The 21,000-nt window shown below is 41.3% G+C and overlaps 1 protein-coding gene across 1 annotated transcript in view; it reads right to left on the bottom strand.

Moving 5' to 3' along the window:
• Positions 1–1,583: 1,583 nt before the first annotated feature.
• The window catches only part of LOC127395557 (neuronal acetylcholine receptor subunit alpha-7-like), a 62,284-nt gene continuing 42,867 nt past the window's right edge, over positions 1,584–21,000 (bottom strand). The window contains exons 7-10 of the mRNA XM_051642698.1: positions 20,665–20,859; positions 19,313–19,399; positions 6,089–6,198; positions 1,584–2,594 (exon numbers count right to left, since the gene is read on the bottom strand). Of these exons, the coding sequence (XP_051498658.1) occupies positions 2,073–2,594; positions 6,089–6,198; positions 19,313–19,399; positions 20,665–20,859 (914 nt within the window). The 3' untranslated portion in view covers positions 1,584–2,072. The remainder of the gene's footprint in view (positions 2,595–6,088; positions 6,199–19,312; positions 19,400–20,664; positions 20,860–21,000) is intronic.

The following is a 21,000-nucleotide window of genomic DNA, read 5'->3' as shown; positions in this document are numbered from 1 at the left end:
CTTGATATCACTAACCCAAACCCCTAGACCTGTTCTGGTCTTTGGTTAGATGTATCTATTAGCTGACCCCCTTTTGAATTGCATTCTCTACCTCAGCAAGGTCAATTTTGTAAGTAGAAGCAGTAAAATGGGCAGGAGAAAGAAGTTGACATCATGGCAGTTTTGTCCTGCAGGCTCAGAAAGAGCTACTTAGGGCACTAATGCCCTCTGAAGATCTCTGAAATATGTATTGAATTTTCAGTAGAGGCTTTTACTATAAGCCATTTTTACCCCTTTGAGCTGCATCTGGAACTGAAGTTTCCTCAATAAGTGCAAAACCTAAGTGAAATACAAAAAAGATCACTATAGCCAGTACCTCCAATATCTTTTAGGTGCTTCTTCTAATATAGCTCCAAGTAATGTCATAAATCCATTGGTATGGTGATTTAATCTCACAATTACAGAGGTAACATTACAATGAAGTCTCTACCTGAATAAGCCAGCCATCACCACCTAACATAGAAAAAAAAGCTCCAGTGCTTTATTCTAAAAGAAACAGTTGTATATTTCTGCAGAAATTCTGTAGAATGCCATCTTCACCATCACCTTTTAGATGGAAATACTTTCCACTGAGTAATAGTGCCATGATCTGCTAATTTCTCTCTATCAGTGATGGCGGGGAGGATCCTGTCTTTCATGCAGAATGGAAAATGTCAGTTTATGCAGGCGAGCACTACAAGTACAGGAAGCTGAATGTCAGCCAGACAATAAAATAGGTTGTTATTTTCCTTTAGTGGACATTCAGAGAAGTGTTGTGTTAGCTCCAAGAGGAAAGGTAGCTCTGCTGTGATTAGTAGGCAAAATAAAGTCACAGCAACAGAGATGTCATTCCTACCCACGAGAGTGAGCGGTAAGAAGATGTGGTTGAGAATAGGTTTTTTTGCCCTTACTTTCCAGGGGAGTGGCATAACTGGATTATTTTTCATTAATATGTAGACATTATAGGAGAGTACTCATGAACAACAAATTGATAGTAAACATTGCTACACTAAATTTAAGCAAAGTAAAATCAGTCTTTTACACACTTCTTTTCACAAAACCATACTGGTCAACTTGGAAAGGGAATTTTGAAAAATACTACTTCAGTGGCATAGACTAAACACTAAATCTGAGCCTAATTGTATCTGTGTCAGATTTCTTATAGACTAAGCAGAGCCAAGATTTTTAACCCAGTCACACAGAGTTAGTCAGGAGTAGGACAGCAACTGTGTCCCAAGAGATCAGAGACTTCTGATTAAGTAGCCTCTCAGGATGACAGCAACAGTCAAGAAGCAGTAGAGCTAGGAAGGCAATCTTAATGATATATATGATTGTCAGCATGGAGAATAATTTATTTTCCAATCTCACAACGAATATCACCTAACTAAAAAAAACAAACAACAACAAACAAAAAACCCCCCACAAAAACCCCACAAAAACCCCACAAACAAACAAAAAAAGAGATAATATTCTAGGAAAAATACATTTTGCTACCATATTTACAGAGAAAACATTCCAGACACTGCAATATTAAGACCTCATAAGACCTAGTTTATTTTTGTAAATGCACTATACAGCATTATAAGACTGTGGAGATACATCTGTCAAATTTGAGAAGTGAATGTCACAGCCGCACTAAACAAAAATAACAAACCACAAATATCCTGAAAACAACAAAATGCTGTAAATCTTATAGACATAACTGATCATGTAAATTGTTAACAATATCTAAAAATTCACAATTTCATAGTAACACATTGATACTAGTGTTAACTTGTAATAAATATATTGCAGATTGGAATGCTTGTCTATAATTTGCCACAGATCATGACATAATTACATGTGTAACTAGTCTATGAAGTAAGTAACAAAGCTCAACATGTTTACTATTCAGTATCTACAATCACTAACATCAGGAATAATTATCTCCTGAAATAATTTTCATCCCCTTCTGTGTATGTTAGCACATATAAGTACACTTCTCTGAGTTAAATTACCTAGCAAAATTACTGGCAATATTCACTCTTAAATTACCATGCTCATCCTTGAAATCCTTATGCAAAATCCTTTGAAACTGCTTCCACAAAATTTGGAGCAGACATGAGTATTGTAAATGTGCAAATGATGGCAAAAAGGGTAAATGCAACCAGGCATAATCTGTCTATAACAGCAGCTGCAAACTTCCACTCACTGCAGACCTCTTCACCCTCATCTTGTTTCCTGAATCGCATTGCTATGAACTGAACTTCCTCCAGAATCTTCACGATCACCGGCAGAGTATCCATTAAATCTTTCTTTTGAACAAGCTCAGAATCTTCTGGTAAGGTGCAAGTGATCTTTCCACTCTTGCTACCCAAATCATTCTTCTGGGGGCAGCATGGATTGTCCCTCGTGTGGTAGCTGTAGATTGTGTTGCCATTGCTGGACTGGTGCCCAGGGAGGACATTCATCTCAATGCTGTTTACGCTCAGATGACGCTTGGGATAGCTATATTTGCAAGAGAGGGGCTTTATATTTTCCCCAGGTTTTTTCATTCGTAAAAACCAAGCACACCAATTCAGCAGGATGACACGGACCTGAAAGACAGTGATCATAATAGAAATAAACAGAGCTTTTGTACATTTAAAAATCACAAAGAAAAACATTACATTTTTAATGTATTTCACGACTGCTATAGTTAGTCTGTGTGGTACTTCAGAAAGACAGACTGCTTTCTATGTTCCCCAGCTATCTGCTTTCAAATGGTGCTTTTGGGGTCTGGCTTCTTCCTGAGAATGACCTTTTTTTCAGATACGTATTGAACACAGAGGTGTTCAATCCCCACTTATCTTATAAAGCGAAACAGATGTAAAATCTTGCTTTATAAAATGGTTCTTGAAATTCTGTCTTTAGCAAACAATCCCAGATCTCTGCAATTGAGAAGAGGGCACAAAACCATCTGCATGGTTTTCAACCATTTCTCAGGTAGTATGAAAAGATATATATTTGGATATTTTGGGGACCCATGTTTTGATTCAGCTGAAAAAGAACCTTTATGCAACAGACTAATAGCTTTTTTTAGCACATTCCATGTCTCTATTGTTTAAGCCTAAATAAACAGCCTTGGCTGGGGTTTTTTTGGCTTTTTACTGGAAAACCATTTTAATATTCCTTTGAGGAGTTCAGCCGCATACTACAGCAGGTCTTTTTTCAAAAGAATAATGGTAAATCAATTAAATTGGGCAGTCTGAAATCTGATTGCTACTATTAACTGCTGTCATTTCCCTGTGTATAACTGTTGTGGTGCATCAGAAGAGTGTTCTAACCTGCACGTGACAGATTGTAACCCATATGTTGCTTGTCAGGGTCATCAAATGAGCTAATTCCAGAATTTTTCCAGCACCTTTTCCTAGTGAACTTATCTTCAGATGTCTTGTCTGAAGTTAGAGCCTGCCATGATTCCTAAAGTTATCGCTGTTTGCTGTGAACGGCAGCAAAAAGGCTGTGAAATCAGCAATATTGTGGGAAGGGCAGCAGACTAAATCAGTAATATCTTGTAATTTAAAAGTCCTTCAAGCATTATGTACAAAAGAAAAGGACACTACTCAATATGCTTTTGAGACTCCCTTCAGGAAGATAGATAGCATCTTTAATCACTCTATCATTCTGGATGCAAGTCAAATAATCCAGGAAAGAACAAACATGACTTCCAGTTTCACTTCTGAACCTTGGCCTAGGACTTCTTTAGTGTCTTCTTCATGCTATCTCAGCAGACATTATGGAAAATGTCAATTAGCCAGCCACTCTCATTTCACAACTGAGTAGCCAAAAATGCCCTGATTGAACACCTCAGATTTAAACTCTTCTTTTGGAAAGAATTTGCTTTAAAGAGCCAGCAAAGATTAATAGAAAGAAAGGCACAATTCTCTTACGAAGGGAAGAAGTCAGCACCTACAGAGAAGCAAAATACTACTATAAACCTCTCATCCCTCTTATGGTTCAAAGGCCAAGCACAGAGTCCTGGGGAGACAGGCAGGGAAAATAAGCCGTTCAACTGTAAACAGTTTAGAAAGGGAGTGTTTAGGCAATGCAAACAGTTAAATGTTCTAGGTCTGAAGCTGCGACTACTCAAGCCCAGTGTCTTACCATGCAGCTTACTCCAGCAGCTAATTCCATTTAAGCAGGTAAGAACTATCCTGTCACAACTAACTAGGGTTAGAGCTTTGCAATAAACAAATGTCTGGTTCTGCCAAGATGAGGAGGTTGTGGGGAGTAAGTAGATGGTAGGGATATTTGCTGGGTCTGGAATTGCAGAGAATAAATTTCAGGTAAGCTATTTCCTTCTATCTGCAGATTGTTATCTTAGATTCCTGGTTTTTTATTGAACAAAAAATATTTCAGAGTATCTTTGTGAGAAACACCTGACATAGCTGGACTGGGAAAAACAAATAAATAATGAGACTCTGACATGAGCCTTGTCCATGCCTTGCAGAAGACTAATGTGCACTTTTGTGTGGTCAGCCTCTTCCCTACACACTTGTCATTCACCCTTCTTCTCTTGAGATCTCCTAGCCCTGTCAGCTTGCCTGCACTTCCCAGTAGTGCTTTCCACAGTCTTTGCTTCCTGATCTTGTTTTTTGAATGTATGCCAGTTCAGCTGTCAGGCCACTGAACAGCGTTCCTCAAGAGTGAGAAATCATCGCACGCTATGTTTGCAGCCAAGGGAGCAAAAGAGCTGACTTGCAGGGCCTGTGAGAAGATTTAACATGAGCCACCGTATCTAGACTCTCTGAAAGGCAGATGACACAATGACATTTTCCATGAGAGCTGTTATGCTGCTACATACCCTGTCCATATCGACATCTGAAGCATGTTAACTAAGATTTGTGCCCTCAGGTCTTGCTTAAATGCAAGTTCACCCAAAATTCACATGCGCTGCTGTCTTGAAACTAAGGTAATTTTAAATGATAAAGCACTATGAGAAATAATTGTTAGTAGGCTTAATTGCTATTAGACTTTATTTATTTATTTATTTATTTATTTATTTATTTATTTATTTTGATTTGCGTTAATTCTTCAGTTTATCTTTGAAGGCTAAATTAGAGAGCTGCTCTCTGCTCAGGTGTACATTGGTAACAATATAACATTCAACATAACCTCAGATAAATTATATAGCATGACAAACGTGATGAATGAAGTCCCAGAAGATGCTGTACAACCAGAATTCTGTGAAACCAGGGTGGCTAGATAGTTGGCTATGGCTGTATCTGCTTCTGCTTTAATTCCTTTTCTTTTTGTAAATACAAAGTATACCCTGCTTATTCTAAAACCTATTCTTAAGAAAAGGAGAGGGGAAAAGGTCGAGCACAAAGTGTGACAGTGAATGGGATAACATCAGGCTGGTGCCTGGTCACTAGTGGGGTCCTGCAGGGCTCCATCCTAGGCCCAGTCCTCTTCAACATCTTCATCCATTACTTGGGTGCAAGACTCGAAGGATTTCTAATTAAGTTTGCTGATGATACAAAACTGGAAGGAGCTGTCAACTCCTTCGAGGGCAGGCAGGTCAGACAGGTTAGAGAGATGGGCAGTCACCAACCACATGGAGTTTAATGAGGGCAAAAGTAAACTCCTGTTTTTATTTTGGGAGACTACAGCTCTGTTGATTTCTGCAGTGAGGACCTCTGTAAGGGAACAAAGCAGACAAACTGCCCAGAAGAGACAAGTGTTTAGTGCTTTGAAGTGTTGCATTTTGTCAATGCTGGTGTCTGCTGGATTAGAAAACAAAGGTGATGCTCATGGGTTTAGCACTTACAAAGTGTTCTGCTGTGACTCAAACACCTCAAAGAAAACTCAAAAAAAAAAAACCCAAAAAGAAAACCCAAAACACAGGAACAGTTTTTAATGAAAAATGAAATTTAGTATGTTTGTTCATTCCCTCTACTAGCAAGAGTGTCACACATACTGTCTGTAGCTGACTCTTTGATTAATGGAGAAAAACTTCTGCCCCTTATCTGTAATGAATTTACTACAGATTTTAGATTATTTTTTCCTTTAAACAGACTGTTGAGTATTTACCATCAAAGCTGCTTACCCATTTGGGCATCTTGCCTGCTTGCGGGTCATGATGGTGAAACTGCAGAACCAGCACTGTTACCACCACAGACAGACCAACAATGACCATGATGCTCGCGAAATACTGAGCTGCAAGGAAAGTAAGGACTTGGTTAGCAGGGGAAAAAACCAAATGAAAGGCAAATTATATTCTTTGACCATGCCTCAAGATCTACATTGGAGAAGCTCTGCATCACATCCAAACATCTTCGCTGGTCTTCCACACTGGAGCATTTGAGGCCTTTGAACTTGCTGGTGTATCTGCTCAGCTCCCTCCTCTCCCGTGAAGGAAGAGAAGAATGTAGGGCCTCCTTCCAAGGACCTGCTCCCCACTTGCTGCCAGAACAGTGAGGTGCTGACCTGACCAGATCCACTGAACACCAGCATCCCCAGCTCAGGGCCACCCTGCAGTACCAGCAGAGCAGCTGGAGGGAGATGCTGTCCTCATGGTGTCACCGGACCTTCTTAGGAACTGTCACCAGGCCCCCTCCCTTGCCCCAACACTGCTCAAGGGGTTAGGCTTAATTTTCAGTGTCCTCTTCAGCCCTCAAGACCACTTTTTTTTCATTCCTACAAAAGCACAGTATACCCTTGCTGAGTGCTAAATTTAAGCATGCCACACAGGAAAGAAATTAAAATATTGAATGCCAGAACTAAAACTTCAAACATATCTCCTAAGTGTCAGTACAGCTTCCTCCTACCAGAGGTGAGCTTGATGCACTGGAATGTAAAGAGGAATTACCCACAAGGCTAAAGACATTTGAAAGCTGCTGTGGCAAAATACCAGGGACCATTTCATTTGCCTGATATGATGGGTTGATGCAGGAGAGTATGTGACATTGTCTCAGACAGCAGCCTTCTCCCACCCCCAGCTCTCCCTCCTGCAGCTTGCAAGAAAAGCAAAAAGTTCAATACAAGCTCCAAGGCAATTTTTGTTCCAGCTCTGTTTCTTAATACCACTGCCCACTGCCTTAGCAGCAAAAAAGCTTGTTCATAATAATGAAGTTCTCAGGCCTTTCTGAAATCAGTGCTGCAATTGCTTCAAGAGGCAAGCACAGCTTTCCCTGGCAAATGAATGATGCAGCTGGGTTAGATAACACAGTCCCAAGGATAAGATAAATTTAAAGGTCTCTGTTGCACTTCCCTGTGACAGCAGAGCCAACAGCTAGGCAGAAGCAGGGCAAACCAAGAACTCAGGTGTCAGGAAAGCTGGCTGATCTCATTCCAGCATGCTCCATGTAACAGAAACACAGCAGTGGTGATAGCACTGGTTTAATTACTTCCACAAATCACTAAATAACTTCCATAAATTCTACACATTTTGATGCAACCAGACCTCAAAGGCCTGAAGTGGTCCATTTAAAATGGCTTTGGCTAGAATTTTTCACAGATCCTTGGAAAATTGTCATCTGGTTGAACTTGGAAACAACTTGGTATTATCTGACTCAAGATCCTAGCCAATGATCAGGAGAGGAATCCACACTCCCATTTTTTTGTGCTGTAAACTCAGGAACAGAGGTCAGAAAACTGCCATGGAGACTGTTGTCTCAGGAGCAGACTGGGAAGAAGTTCATTTTTTTTCCCCTGGTGACAGGAAAGAAAGATGGCTGGGTGTGCATCACCTTCATTTGCTGGGTGATTAGTGGGTGAGGGGACAGAGGCAGGACTTCTGTTCAAGGCAGAGTGAAGTATCCAGTTGGAAAGTAAGGATGGCAGAAATAGAGCATGGTCTTTCACTCTGTTATCAGTGTTAGGCAATCATATGTCACAAGATACCTGTGAAATGGACTGGCAGATAGATATATGCAGCCCAGTTAGGTGCAGGTGCTGTAGTCATTTCAGGGGGAGAAAGCCCCAAAGCCTTGGAGCAGCCCAGACCTACACTAGGGCTGAATTTTCCCAGCCCTGAAGAACCAGCAGTAAAAAGGGAAGAAGAAAGTAACCATGATTGGCACACCTGTCATGTTAGTCTTTCACATTGCTAGTTAGAGATTTGATGAAGTCTGTTGCTTCTTTTCCTGTGGCAAGTCAAAGTAGACCTGATAGCCATTGTTCACAAAGGAATCCTGATAGCCATTTTTTACAAAGGAATTGCTAGATCTTCTGCCCATGGGTCTCTTTGATTGAACAGATGACCCTGTGCTTACAATCCAGATCCTACTTTTGGGGCAGGTAGGGATGGCCAAGACCTAGCTGGGCCTATGTTCAGTGATGGTTCACCTGTAAAGGAACAAAAGGGTCCATCCCTGAGGCAAAATAGTCCTGGCTCTGAAACTGTATTCATACCTACTCAGCATTTCCTGAATTTTCCTTCCAAGGTTTAATCCTACAACGTCTCTTTCCCATAAGCAGAAAATAAATGGTTCTCCTTTAGCAGTCAGGAGAGGTGGTGGAGAAGAATCCTGCGCTGTCTCCCCTATACCTCCCTAAAAGCATGGTTTAATTCTCCTTCTGGTCTGCTGTCTTGGCATCTCTGTTCCTGGAAGTCTTTAGCCTTCACACCAAACAGATCAAATCTCTAACTTGGTGAAATCTACAGCCTCTAGCACCCCACATGATACAACCAAGACTCAACTTTCTCCAGCAACCCTGTGAGAAGAAGAGCCTAGCTGCTGAAAGGATCAAGATACTATGTCCAAAGGTAACACTTTCCTTGGAGCCATGGGACTACAGTCTTCATTCACCCTAACCTAGCTCCACACAGTTTTGCATTAGTGAACTCTATTCCTGGGCTTCCACTGACATTGCTGAGCACAGAAATAGCTCTGCTGTGAGATGTGGCACTGGAGACAAGCAGTGGAGTAAAATCTGAGATATGGTCTCCCAGACAACAGCCACAGTCCAGCCACAATACTTTTTTCACCAGTGTTTTAGGGTCCATCCTAAAGCACTTGCCCAGTTCAAGCTTTGAAGCTATGTCTCCCTAAAAATCCTACCCCCACATGCATCTGTTGGGAAGGGTAAATGCAAACCTGATTTTATAAAGAAGCTCAGCCCTTTCATCTGAGCTGCAGAAGGAAAATGGCCAGAAAGTCTCACCGAGAATCTTTCTGTATCCTGATTAAGAACTTCTGATAATCCCTGGCATGGATGGGTCAGCTTGGAGGCTTTAACAAATTACTTCACCATGGGCAGTGGCAGGAAGGTCAGTCCCAGACCATACTGCATTTGAAAGAGCAGGGGCCTGGCTGCTGTATGCCAGCTCTTCTGGGGCACAGTTGGGAAGCAACTGACCCATTCTAGAGGGGAAGTGGCTCATTTCCACTCAGCCCTGGACAGCTGCCACACGCCAGGAAAAGAGACCATGAGACCTGTGTTTGGAGCCCCCCAATATCCCTGACTTAAACAGCAGCATTCCCCAGGGATACCACAGTCTGTCTGGTCACCAGTAGATAATCTTCATGTACTCTCAGATCTTCATTCTGCTTTCTTCAGCAGTTGTGTGCAAATAAGTAAGCTGTTTGGGATGCTCAGTTGATCTCTTTCAAGTGGTATGAACTATTTGTGCCTCTACACTAGATTTTTTCACCCTTTCTTTGGCAAAAGATGCATGATGTAACACAATACCTAAAAAGCTGTTTTAACATCTGGGAACTGTCAGCCTTTCTATTTCAGCACTGTCAAAAGATGCTGTCAGAAGGTGCTGTTGTCATATCAAATGTAGATCTAATACTACTACAGATAGCCAGGAAGTATTGCAGGCATCTTCTGACATCACCTATATCAAAAGGATGGCAATGACTCACAAATACATAAATTGAAGGTCTTTCAGTATAACTTTTGAACCTTCTCTGGCATTGTCTGATGTTAGAGAAGCACCTTAGGATTAATTTAGAAATGTTTAGGAAGATCTGCTGCTTGAGTGAAACTGCAGTAACTTTAAGGACTGATTAGGAGCAGGGTAAATAAAACAGATACTCTAAGAGGAGCAAGGTGATTCCAGATGGATGCTTTCCCTTCTTGATATTACCCCTGAACACTGATTGAGAAAGGAGTATATTAACCAAATTTGTTAACATAGTAAATGATAGGATAGGCAGAGCTGCTCCATTGTGACCAGTTACAGTATTGCAATAGTGGAGAAAGGAGGAGAGTGTTGTGCTCAGGTATTCACAGTGATCAAGTTAGATACCTCCCACAGGTGTTCCTCTTTGTATTCCCTCTTTGCAGGAGATGTCAGGTTTTGCAAGTGAAATGACAGGCTGGTTTAAAGCTGCTGTAAGTCAGGTTATTTCAGTCATTCTATGCTGAGTGTTTCTGGTGGTAAAAGGAAGAATAGGGAAAATGTGGGCCCACTGCTGGGTGAGGTGGGAGGCCTGGTAACAGTGGATGCAGAGAAGGCAGAGCTGCTGAATGCCTTCTTTGCTTCAGTCTTTACTGCTAATACCAGCCATTGGGAATCCCAGACCCTGGAAGTAAGAGAGAAAGCCTGGAGGAAGGAAGACTCTCCACTGGTCAATGAAGATTGGTTTGGGCAAACTGAACATGCACAATTCCATGGGCCCTGATGGGAAACAGTTGAAAGAGCTGGCTGATGTTGTTTCTCTGCCTCTTCACATCATTTTTAAAAGATCATGGAAAAAAGGAGAGGTGCCTAAGGACTGGAGGAAAGCCAGTGTCACTCCAGTCTTCAAAAAGCGCTAGAAGGAAGATCCAGGAAAAAAACAAACCAGTCAGCCTCAACTCCATGCCTGGAAAGATGATGCAGTAGCTCATTCTAGGGGCCATCTCTAAGCACATAGAAGAAAAGAAGGTTATCTGGAATAACCAGCATGGATTCACCAAAGGGAAATCATGTTTGACTAATCCGATACCCTTCTATGATGTTGTGACTGAATGGGTAGATGCAGGGAGAACAGTGGGTGTAGTCTACATTGACCTTAGCAAGGCTTTTGACACAGTCTCCCGTAACTGCTTTACGGGTAAGCTCAGGAAGTGTGAGTTGGAAGAATGGACAGTTTCACTTGAGATTAGCTGTAGCTGGGGCACTTTGTGCTGTCCAGTAACTCTCACTGACAGTAGAAAACAAAGAGCATAATCTCAGTCCAGCTTGCCCCTCATAATCATGAAAAGTCCTAAAAGAGTGAGACACTTGGGGACTGGACCCTGAGACTACCTGTTGGTTATAGTACTTGTAGAGTGCACAGGGCCAGTGTTTTCACAGTGTTTTTAAACTCTTCTCCCAGATGCTTTCAAAGAATAGAACTGGGTGTTTGAAAAGTAAAACTGGTTTGTTTTGGTTTTTTGTTGTTTGTTGGTTGGTTTGGTTTTTTAAACAAAGAAAAAGCATCCAAAGCTTATAGCTTTGGGAAAATCACCTTTAAGCCCAGGGCATGAAACTGTAAGCTTCTGCAAATGACAATTTCTGTTTCACAGAAGAGTCTGATCAGGGTCCTGATCCCAGCAAGGAACCAAGCAGAACCATGGGAGGATAGAATAGCACTCCACAAAATCAAGAAGAAACAGAGTAAAGTGAAGTGGCATCAGCTGAGAACACAAAGGCTGATGACAGAAAATGTAAGAGAAGATTAACCTAATTTTCTCTCTCAAGTCAGAACCACTAATACCTTCTGCTCGTAACTTAATCTGTAACTCCTGAAGGTGGCAAAACACTGCATTGCTTCCTTGTCTTAGTAATCCACAGCCTTGTTTGCTGTATGACTGACTAAAAGAAGTCACCCCAATCATCTGCTGCAAACAGACTTATTCACAGTGTAAAACCTTAATTTTTACTGATGTATCATAGGCATGATGAAGAATGGTGAGCAGAGGACACGGCTGAAAATAAGTCATGATAGTAGAACCCTAAGAATTATTGTTTTTAAAGAAGCAAGCAAAGGAGCTCAGTAGAAGAAGACAGAGAACAATGCAACTTTTTATCTGGAAGTGAAGATAACTAATTTTTATTGTGCACTATTTGATATGTCCAGCCAAGATGTCAAGCTGGACATATCACATAGATGTTGATCATAGAAAGTGACAGTTCCTCACACCAATGAGCCCTGTGTTCTCCTTTCAAATATTCTCTGCACAACCCAGCTTTCAGGTGTTCCATGCTTTCTGCTATAAAACTCATTTTAGAGAAAAATACAGATTCTTGATTCACCACCAGTGGTGTTATTTTGGAGAGAGCTGGAAGGAAATAATTATTTGCAGCACTTTGGAGTTCTTTGGACATTGGGGAAAAAAAATAATAATAAAAAAAATTAAGTAGTTCTCCTGTGCAAGAGCATGCTTTGCATTTCCAGGTGTAAGAACTTTTTATGGGAGAAACAAATAATCTGACTGGCCTGAGAGGTCTGAACATTTCATTTCAAGATTTGGCTTCTGGGTACAAGCATGCCTTATTTGTTTTGACAAATTATGTTGAAAGTTACACTTTGGCAGAGCACTGCCTGGAGTGGAGGAAGAACAGCCAACACAGAGCATATTGCAGCTTTGGTCTCAAGCTGAAAGCATCCTGCTGTGGGTGCTCCTGGCTGTTTCTCTTTGCGACTCTAATCTCTGTGCCACCTGGGGCATGAACTCAAAAACTGCAGTAGCTTTGGACCAATATGAGAGTAAAGGGCTGGGCAGGGTTTTCAAAATAAGCATTTTCAGGTCTGTCTCTGCACAGTGGCACCTTGTTCTCATGGCAGTGTGATTGCAGCAAAGTAAACCAGAGGTGACTGCAAGGTGGATGTGGGTGGGTGGATTGGGGACCTCACAGCCTGCCTCTCATTGCAAAGTACAAGCAGCTGCTTATGAGGTCTGGGAGCTTAATGGTGTTTTGTTAAAAAAAAAAACAACCAAACAAACAACACATTGGGTGCTGGAAGCAGCCAGGATCACAGAGAGAGAGGGAGAAGTGGGGACAGCTACAAATTTCTCAGTGCCATATGGGCCCAAACGTTTTTCCCCTTTGGATGTGATATTGCAGGCAGAGAGACAGAAGGACAGCAAGACGTGCTGGTCATGCTTGTAACTGTGTTACCCCACCTTTCCAAAGCAATGGCTTTTGCCCATGTCTGACTTTACCATGGACTGTGGATTAATCTGTCTTTCAGAAAAACTGGCTGGTTTTGGTAGTAACCGAACATTAAGAGATTAAATGTTTTTAACTCTATGAGCCCAAGGTAGAAACTTATGCTGAGACATTGCTTTTTTAAGATATTCCCACAGCAGTGCAAGATGAATGAGATTCTGGTCACTGCTTTGCCAGGTATCACTTGATGAGGGTAAGTATGGCCACCAACTGTGTAATCTTAAGGATGCTCTAGTCAAAGGATAATCATGAAGGGGAAGAGTTACAGTTATAAGACTTAGGGAAACTTGTTCCTTAGTTCCATCTTAATGCATGATTTCCCAGCCTTAATTACAAGGTTGCTTTCAAATGGAAAACACAGTTTAATGAAGCAGGTCAGGGACGGTACACAGGGAGGCAGAGTACTCTTTAAAAAAAGGAATTCAGGCATATGACTATTGCCTAAGGAAGGAACTCATCGTTTCTTCAGAAGTGGTCATAAAACTATTACCACAACTAGATTTGATTATCAAGTGCTATTCACAGGGATCACACTGTCTTCACAGAAATATAAAAGCCCTTCCAGTTTAGATCTAAATGCCTCAAATGGAGTTCTCAGATCTAAGATCTAAAATCTAAGACCTTAGTTTAAATGGGCAGGACCTGACCTTGTACACAAGCTATAATTGAAATAACAGTATTTGTTTAATTTCAATTTTGTCATTGAACCAAGAAAACAATGCAGTGGGACATGGATAACCCTTCTTACATAATGCACTAGACTGGGTACAATGGTGTTAGCAGGAAGGTGCATGAATTCCCCATTAAATTACTGGCATTTATTGTGTGAGGCAAATCTGTGCATAGCTGCATACAATTTTAGAAGCAGGAAGAACAGCTGTTGTCTTTTACCTGAGCTGTATCACACAGGCTTTATGATTTTATCCAGTGCACTCAGACCAGTAATTTCAGGTGTGTAACTCATATGGAAGCCTCTTCATTTATGTATATCCTTTCTCAAGTAACAAACTCCATCTGCCTACTTACATAGATGCTTGATAGAAATATTTTTAAACAGAGAAATTTAAAGTAAGTCAAATCACTAGTGCAGCTAGGCACACTTCCCATGAGGCATGATTAAGCTATACTAGGAAGGGTAAGTTTAGGACACAGATGATGCTGCATATAGTCACAGTCTGAAAGTCTTTTAGAAGCTACACTCTAGAGATTTTAAGTGCCTCCAGGACCTCCAGGACCCTGTAATGAAACAAGCCTTGTTCATATACTTGACTTGTATTGGGTCCTGGCCAAACGGCTGTGTTTGTAGGTGTCATAGGATTTTAATGCTTTTGATCCAAATTGCTGAGATGGTTTCTCTTGTCATGGGTGGTTAATTTTTTAAACAGAAACAGAGGCATCTTTGCTCTGGTTCTCAGACTTCTCCTTCTTTGGCATTGCAGATGAGTTTGCAGAAGAGCAGGATTCTACTTTTGAAAGATGTCAGTGCCTTCCTTCACACATATGCATGCTGCTGAAAACTGTTTTTTGAAAATATCTTGTTCCTTTAAAAATGGAGACTCTCCTGTGAATGCAAGCCCCAAAGAAAGACGAGTAAGAGCAGGAGGCAAACAGAGTGACACAGACTGTCCAGCTGAAATATTTCTTGGCATAGAAAGGCACTGGGTCACCGTGGAAACGAAAACTCTAACCATCACCCTGCAGTGTAGGGCAGCAGCAGAGTCCTGGTGTTCAAAGGTGATGAACAGCCTGCTCTTGATTTCTAGCTTTGATTTCCAAGCTTTGTCACTTGATTTTTAGAGAAAACAACCTGGGTTGGGTTTTATGTATATTAACACAGCAGTCAGTAGGCTACATAGAAATGGGAGTCCATCATGTGATGATGTTGCACATATGGAGTAAGGGAGTCTGCTCTGGGCAGCTTTACAAACAGAGAGAGAATGCAAACAACATACCAAGGAAGAATGGAGCCACTTTGCAGACAGGTAAAAATGAAGGCAAGTGTTTTGCCCCACCTGCTACCTTGTGTTTATTTAGGTTGAGAGGTGCTTCATTTACTGTAAATGTAAGTTGAGGTCAAGGGAGAGTGGCCTCAATTAAGAAGAATCAGGGTATGATTTCCACACTTGTTTGCAAACTTACCAGGCCTTCAGAAGCTAGTTATTTTCTTGGAGTCATATGAGATCAGTTTTCCTTTGCTCCCTCAACAAAGACAGTTTGAACAGCAGCTGTAAGAATTTCCTGTGTTATTACATCAAGTAGTTAAAGTTGAAGTCAGAATGTGGATAAAAGTAAGAGGCACATGTTAGGTGCTAGCAGTTTTGTATAAACAAGGGCTGGGATTGTTCATCCAGGTCCAGGTAGGTGTGGATGCATGTTTGTTTTTAAAAACCCAGAACCTACAAATATAATGCAAGATTTTAAAGCACATGGGTTCATGCTTTCAGAGCACCTCTGCTCCTGCATGCATGAAGACCAGTGACAGCGGCTTTTCTCCAGCCCAGCAATGGATCTTCCTACTTCAAATTACTTGCATCTTTCTCAAACTACACGCTTTAGAAGATTTGTTTATTCCTGTAACCTGACACTAAATGTGCTGATTCTCAAAAAATTGAACAAGCCGTCCAAGTGTCCTCCTCTACCTCACACTTATTCCTGAGGATTTTCAGCTGGAGCAGAGGTGACACTGAAGAACTGTGATCATGACCTGGTATATCCAGTTCATCAACTAAAATATGCCATTTAGGATCACTTAAATGATCATTGTGAAGAGATTATGCTGTGCTACCCTGTTAGAGTAAAGGTGAGGCTTTCAGAGCCCAAAGATCACGTAAACCCACAGATTTCAGCTTTGCTCATTAGCTGAATGAGGGCTGTTGGGTACAGAAGCCAAATGAGTAAACAGTCCCTGTATATTCGGGGCGGAGAAAGGAGTTGGGAGCAGGACTTTAAAGTAGGAATACTGTCAAAGAGACATTACAATGCAATTTTAAATGGAGAAACAGTGGACAAGACTGAAAACAAAATAGTGCTGAGTAGCCAGAGCAAGAAAGGAATGGTGAAACAAGGTGGAGGGCCTCACTTGCAGAGCAAGCAGATGTATGAAATCTGGGAAACATGCAGAAGCAACTGGAACTCTGTATGGACACAAAAGATAATATTGCTGGTACAATTGAGATGTGGAGGGACATCTTTCATTACTGGGATGCTCAGATGCATAGGTACAAGCTGTTTAGGGGGAGCAGTCATTGTAGACAACATGGAACCACTTCAATGTGAAGTGCTCCTCTGTGGGATTGATGAGAACAGTCTGAGAGACTGTGGGTCAGATTCAGTGAAGAAGCCAACAACAGTGATGCTGTGATGGGAGTGTATTGTAGACCAACCAAACACAGCAGATATGGGAAAGGGGCTTTCTTAAAGCAACTAAAGGAAGCCAGTGTATCACAGATCCTGGTTGTCACGGGGGACTTGGATATCCCTGACATCTGCTGAAAGGGCAATACAGTGTAATGTAAAAAGCTGAAAAAGGAAAACACAGGCTTACTTATAAATGGGGAGGATGATTTAGTGACAGCGGACAGACATAAGGCCAAGGCAGTGTGTTTTTTGCCTCAATTTTCATAATCTAAGTCTCTTTTGTCTCTATGCTTAGATATGGTTAAAAAATGAGGAAAACAACCAGCAGTAGATGGATTCAGGGATTGATTGTGAGATCTGAACTTGCCCAGGTCTGGGGGTATCATTGCAAGGCCACAGAGATGGATTAATATCCCTAACAACTGGAGAAAGACAGATGTTGCACCCACCTCCAAAAAGGACAATCCAAAGAACTACAGCCCTGTCATTCTGAGTTTTATCCCTGGTTAAACTGGGAAGTGAGTCCTCAGGGTACATTTCTGGACACTTGACAGAGAAGGTGGGAACTCGGAACAGCCAGCCTGCATTTATCAAGGATAAATAATGCCTGACCAACATGATTGCTTTCTATAAACAATGAAAACATTTGCAAGTAGTGGGAGATCAGTAGATGTCAATTTACACCATCTTTTAAAGGCTAATCACACAGTCTTCCACTTCCCAAGGTCCTTTCCAATCTGATCTGTCTTGTGATCCTATGAAACAAAATCTTTCATTGCACAGGAATGGTTAAGTTTCAGAGCAAGCAGCCCGAGTGCATCCCCCTGTGTCAAGGTTCAGTTTGCTTTTGGGATGTAACAGGGAAGCATCAGATGACAGTAGCCACAGAGTTGTTTTAGATATCCCACATCTGGATACTTGAAGTCAGTCTCCAGGGTGTTAAAAAGCATCCATGTGCAAGGATTATTCTTTTACAGTGTTTCACAATTTAAATTTTTTCTAATGAGCAGATGAAAGAAACAGACTGTGTTTGACCTACATGACAACTTTGAGAGGTGTATTTCTAATGCATTTGATACGCTCTAATTACTCAGGCATTAGGAAAACACTTGCAACAATATATGCTGTCAACGAGGCATATTTGTGAAAAGATAGTCCTTTATTTTGCCTTTGACTTTGTGATCCAAAAAGGGTGAAAAGCCTAAATAGTTGAGCCTACATCCACCTGGAGAAGGGGAACTTGATGCAACAGGGTTCACCAACATCACTGCTCCTCACCCTCTCCCAATATGTAATGTTCATATAACTATGCTGTGGTAAGTAGAAATTGATCTGTTATTACAGTATCAAGATCTGTAATGATACATAACTATTCATCAATTTTCTTGGTACAAATCTTACTTTCTCTGATAGGGGACTACATCAGTAGAAACTGATCTAGTTAAAGCTAGTGGACTGGGCATAGGCAAGTGCATCCCTCTACTAATTCCAAACAGATTTTGTTATGTATTACATGAAGCAAACTTATATATCCAAGATGCCTGTGTCTCATCTCTATACAAAATGTTTCTTTCAAAATTATATCTGCCTCTGTGGAGCCCTAGGTATGTGTTCAGAGATAAGTTCTGTTAGTTTTTTGGAAGTTCCTGTGGGACTCAGAGGCAAGAGTCTTGTTGACTTTCAATAGGAAGTCCGAGTTACTTGGAGGCTTTCAGAAACTCTTGCCTATGGGTGCTGTTGCCCTTGCTGTTACATAGTCTCCCTCATTCCCCATAATTCAGTCTGAGGTTTTAATCCTTGAAGTTACATAATGAGGTTGTTTGAGTAAATGCTTTTTTGTCCTATTGATGACATAACTTGTACAAGGCTTTAATTATACAATAGAAAGATACAGCTTCCATTAGTACATAGATGTATTGCTGAAATTTTATTTCTGCTTCCTGGAATGTACTTTAGTCATTATTTGAATGCAAAGATTTACGTTAGTTCAGGAGATGATATTTGAACAGGCTGTGAGTTTTTCTCTGGTTTTCATACTTTATTTTGTGAACAAGAACAGGTTTATGTTCTCTACCTTGCTATGACTTCAGGGAATAATGTTTTCTCCAGTTAACAGGTGAGAAACTGAGGACCCCTGTGACGAAGGTAGAGGGATGTTCCTAGTAAAACAGAGGATGCAACCATGCCTGTCTGGCCCACGTTCCCAAGATGATAATTCGTCACATAGTTTTCAGCAAATGGTAAAAATGCTCCAGTGATGTATCTGAATTTTGGCAGTACTACCTTGAGTTGCTGCAGTAGAGCAGAGGAAGAAAATGATGAAGATGGGGAAGAGATGCATAACCGCAGGGATGATGGGAGATGGAGAAGAAGAAAGATGAATTTTCCCCAGCCAGCAGCACTGAGACTTTCAAAAGCTCTCTGAGCACACAGATTCATCCAGAGAGCTGTTCAAGGGACTTTATGGACAAACTGAATTAATCCAGAGCCAGGGCTGAGTACTATTCTGGTATCCCACTCATGCCTGTGCATTGGTGATGTTGGCTTTGTGCTTTGCCTACCCAAACTTTTATGTTGTATTTTGATTCCATGGCCACTCATTGTTGCAGTTAGCAGCTTATCTGATATTTCCAGAGCTTTTTTGTATGCCTCATGTAGGCTCTTTTCATACATGCAAACAATAAATCCGAGACAGAGATTTATTCCTGATAATTCTGAAATGCAAAACTATAGTAACAAAAAAAGAGTCAGTCCTCAAATAGGCTTTGAACAATTCTTGAGGTCCATCATGCCTTGTACTCAGGGTAGAGAAAATCAACTTACCTATTAGTGGGACTGAGTCAGAAGTTGCAGGCATGATCTCAGCCACAAGCAGCATGAATACAGTCAGGGAAAGCAGGACTGTGATACCTAGAGGGAGTGAACATGGAGGGGAAGGATGAGGAACACAAACTCTGCAGATGCTCCTCTGATGTATTTGCTGTTAAATATAACCTTGTCCTGTTCTATGGCTAAGCCAAACCCATGGCTTTCTGTCTGTCAGTGCAGATGAGCAGGTCCACAAAGTGAGAGCATTTTTGGATGCAACTTTTCCTGCTGTCTTTTTACTTTCCTCAATTATACCAGAACATTTGCTCCTTCTAAAAAAAATGGACCAATCTTTCCTGCCAAGTGAAATGTAGCTTGCAGAACTGGTAAACTACTTAATTTCAGGTACTGGAAGGAAATTATAAGGTCTCCTTGGAGCCTTCTCTTCCCAGGCTGAACAGCCCCAACTGTTTCAGCCTTCTCACCTCTTCATAGGAGAGGTGCTCCAGTTCTCTAGTCATCTTTGTGACCCTGCTCTGGCCTTGCTCAAACAGCTTCATGTCCTTCTTATGCTGGGAACCCCAGAACTGAACACAGCACTCCAGGTGGGGTCTTTTCCTTACATACATCCTAGCTTTCATAGACAGCAATTGTACACCCCATAGCCTGTGTTTCACTTCTTGTAAGACAGTGAGTATGCTCTGATCCATGATTGTTCTGTTAACACTGAGGGCACTTCATTTGATTACTTTGATCATCCTCTCTCCCCTGATTAGACTTGTGTACAACAATAGTGTACAACTATCTAAGGTCTTGCCTGGGCCAGTCTTTTGTATATTAAGCTTTCTCCTGTCTTCTCTTGGAAGCACCCCTCCTATCTTTACTGACATACAACAGTAAATATCATCTAGCCCTTCCTTGGTTGCCATTGATTTGCATTTTTGAGAGACTCATGGCCTGGTGTTTTGGGAGCTGAACTTGGAAAGTGAAAATCCAATGACCAGCTGCTGCTGCTCGCAATCCTACATTTTCTGTCTCAGTATGTCCTATCTGAAAAACAGAGTTAATCAGCTGTGAAATGCATTGAAACGTACTACAGAACAGAACAGAACAACAGGGATGACAGTGTACTCTCACTGCTGCCTGTACCACTGACAAGTTCTTCTGGGTAAAATCCAAAAGATTTTAGAAGTATTTAGCACAGGATATGCGTGTGCCATACAGAAAGCTGTTACCCTGGTTTACACAACCAAACAAGTGCTTCTATTGCTCCTTCAGGAAAATCTTTATACATGAAGCACCATGAGATATTTATTTCTCATTTTTTAGGAAGTGTTTATGAAATAAATTCATTCTTTAGCACTTACCTAAAGAAATCTTCTCCCCTGAATCAGCTGGTAAAAGGAAAACAAGCAGTGCCAAGCCAGATATGAGAACACAGGGAATGAGTAGGTTCAAGCCATAGTAGAGAGTGCGTCGGCGCATGGTGATGGTATATGTGACATCTGGGTATGGTTCTTTACAGCATTCATAGTACATCTCATTCCTCTTTCCTGGGACACCTATAGAGAGGGAGATCAGAGCAGTGGGGAGAGGTGTCGAACCCCCGGGTAATCACTGAGAATGGGACAAGGGGTTTAAGAGCCAATATGTGGTACTTCTTTCACACGCTGAGTGTTGAAGAATGCTTCAAATTGTCCTGT

Source organism: Apus apus, chromosome Z, assembly GCF_020740795.1.
Source record: "Apus apus isolate bApuApu2 chromosome Z, bApuApu2.pri.cur, whole genome shotgun sequence".
NCBI classification, from domain to species: Eukaryota; Metazoa; Chordata; class Aves; order Apodiformes; family Apodidae; genus Apus; species Apus apus.
Note: the sequence above shows the minus strand (reverse complement) of the source record. Positions and strands in the feature narration are given on the sequence as shown.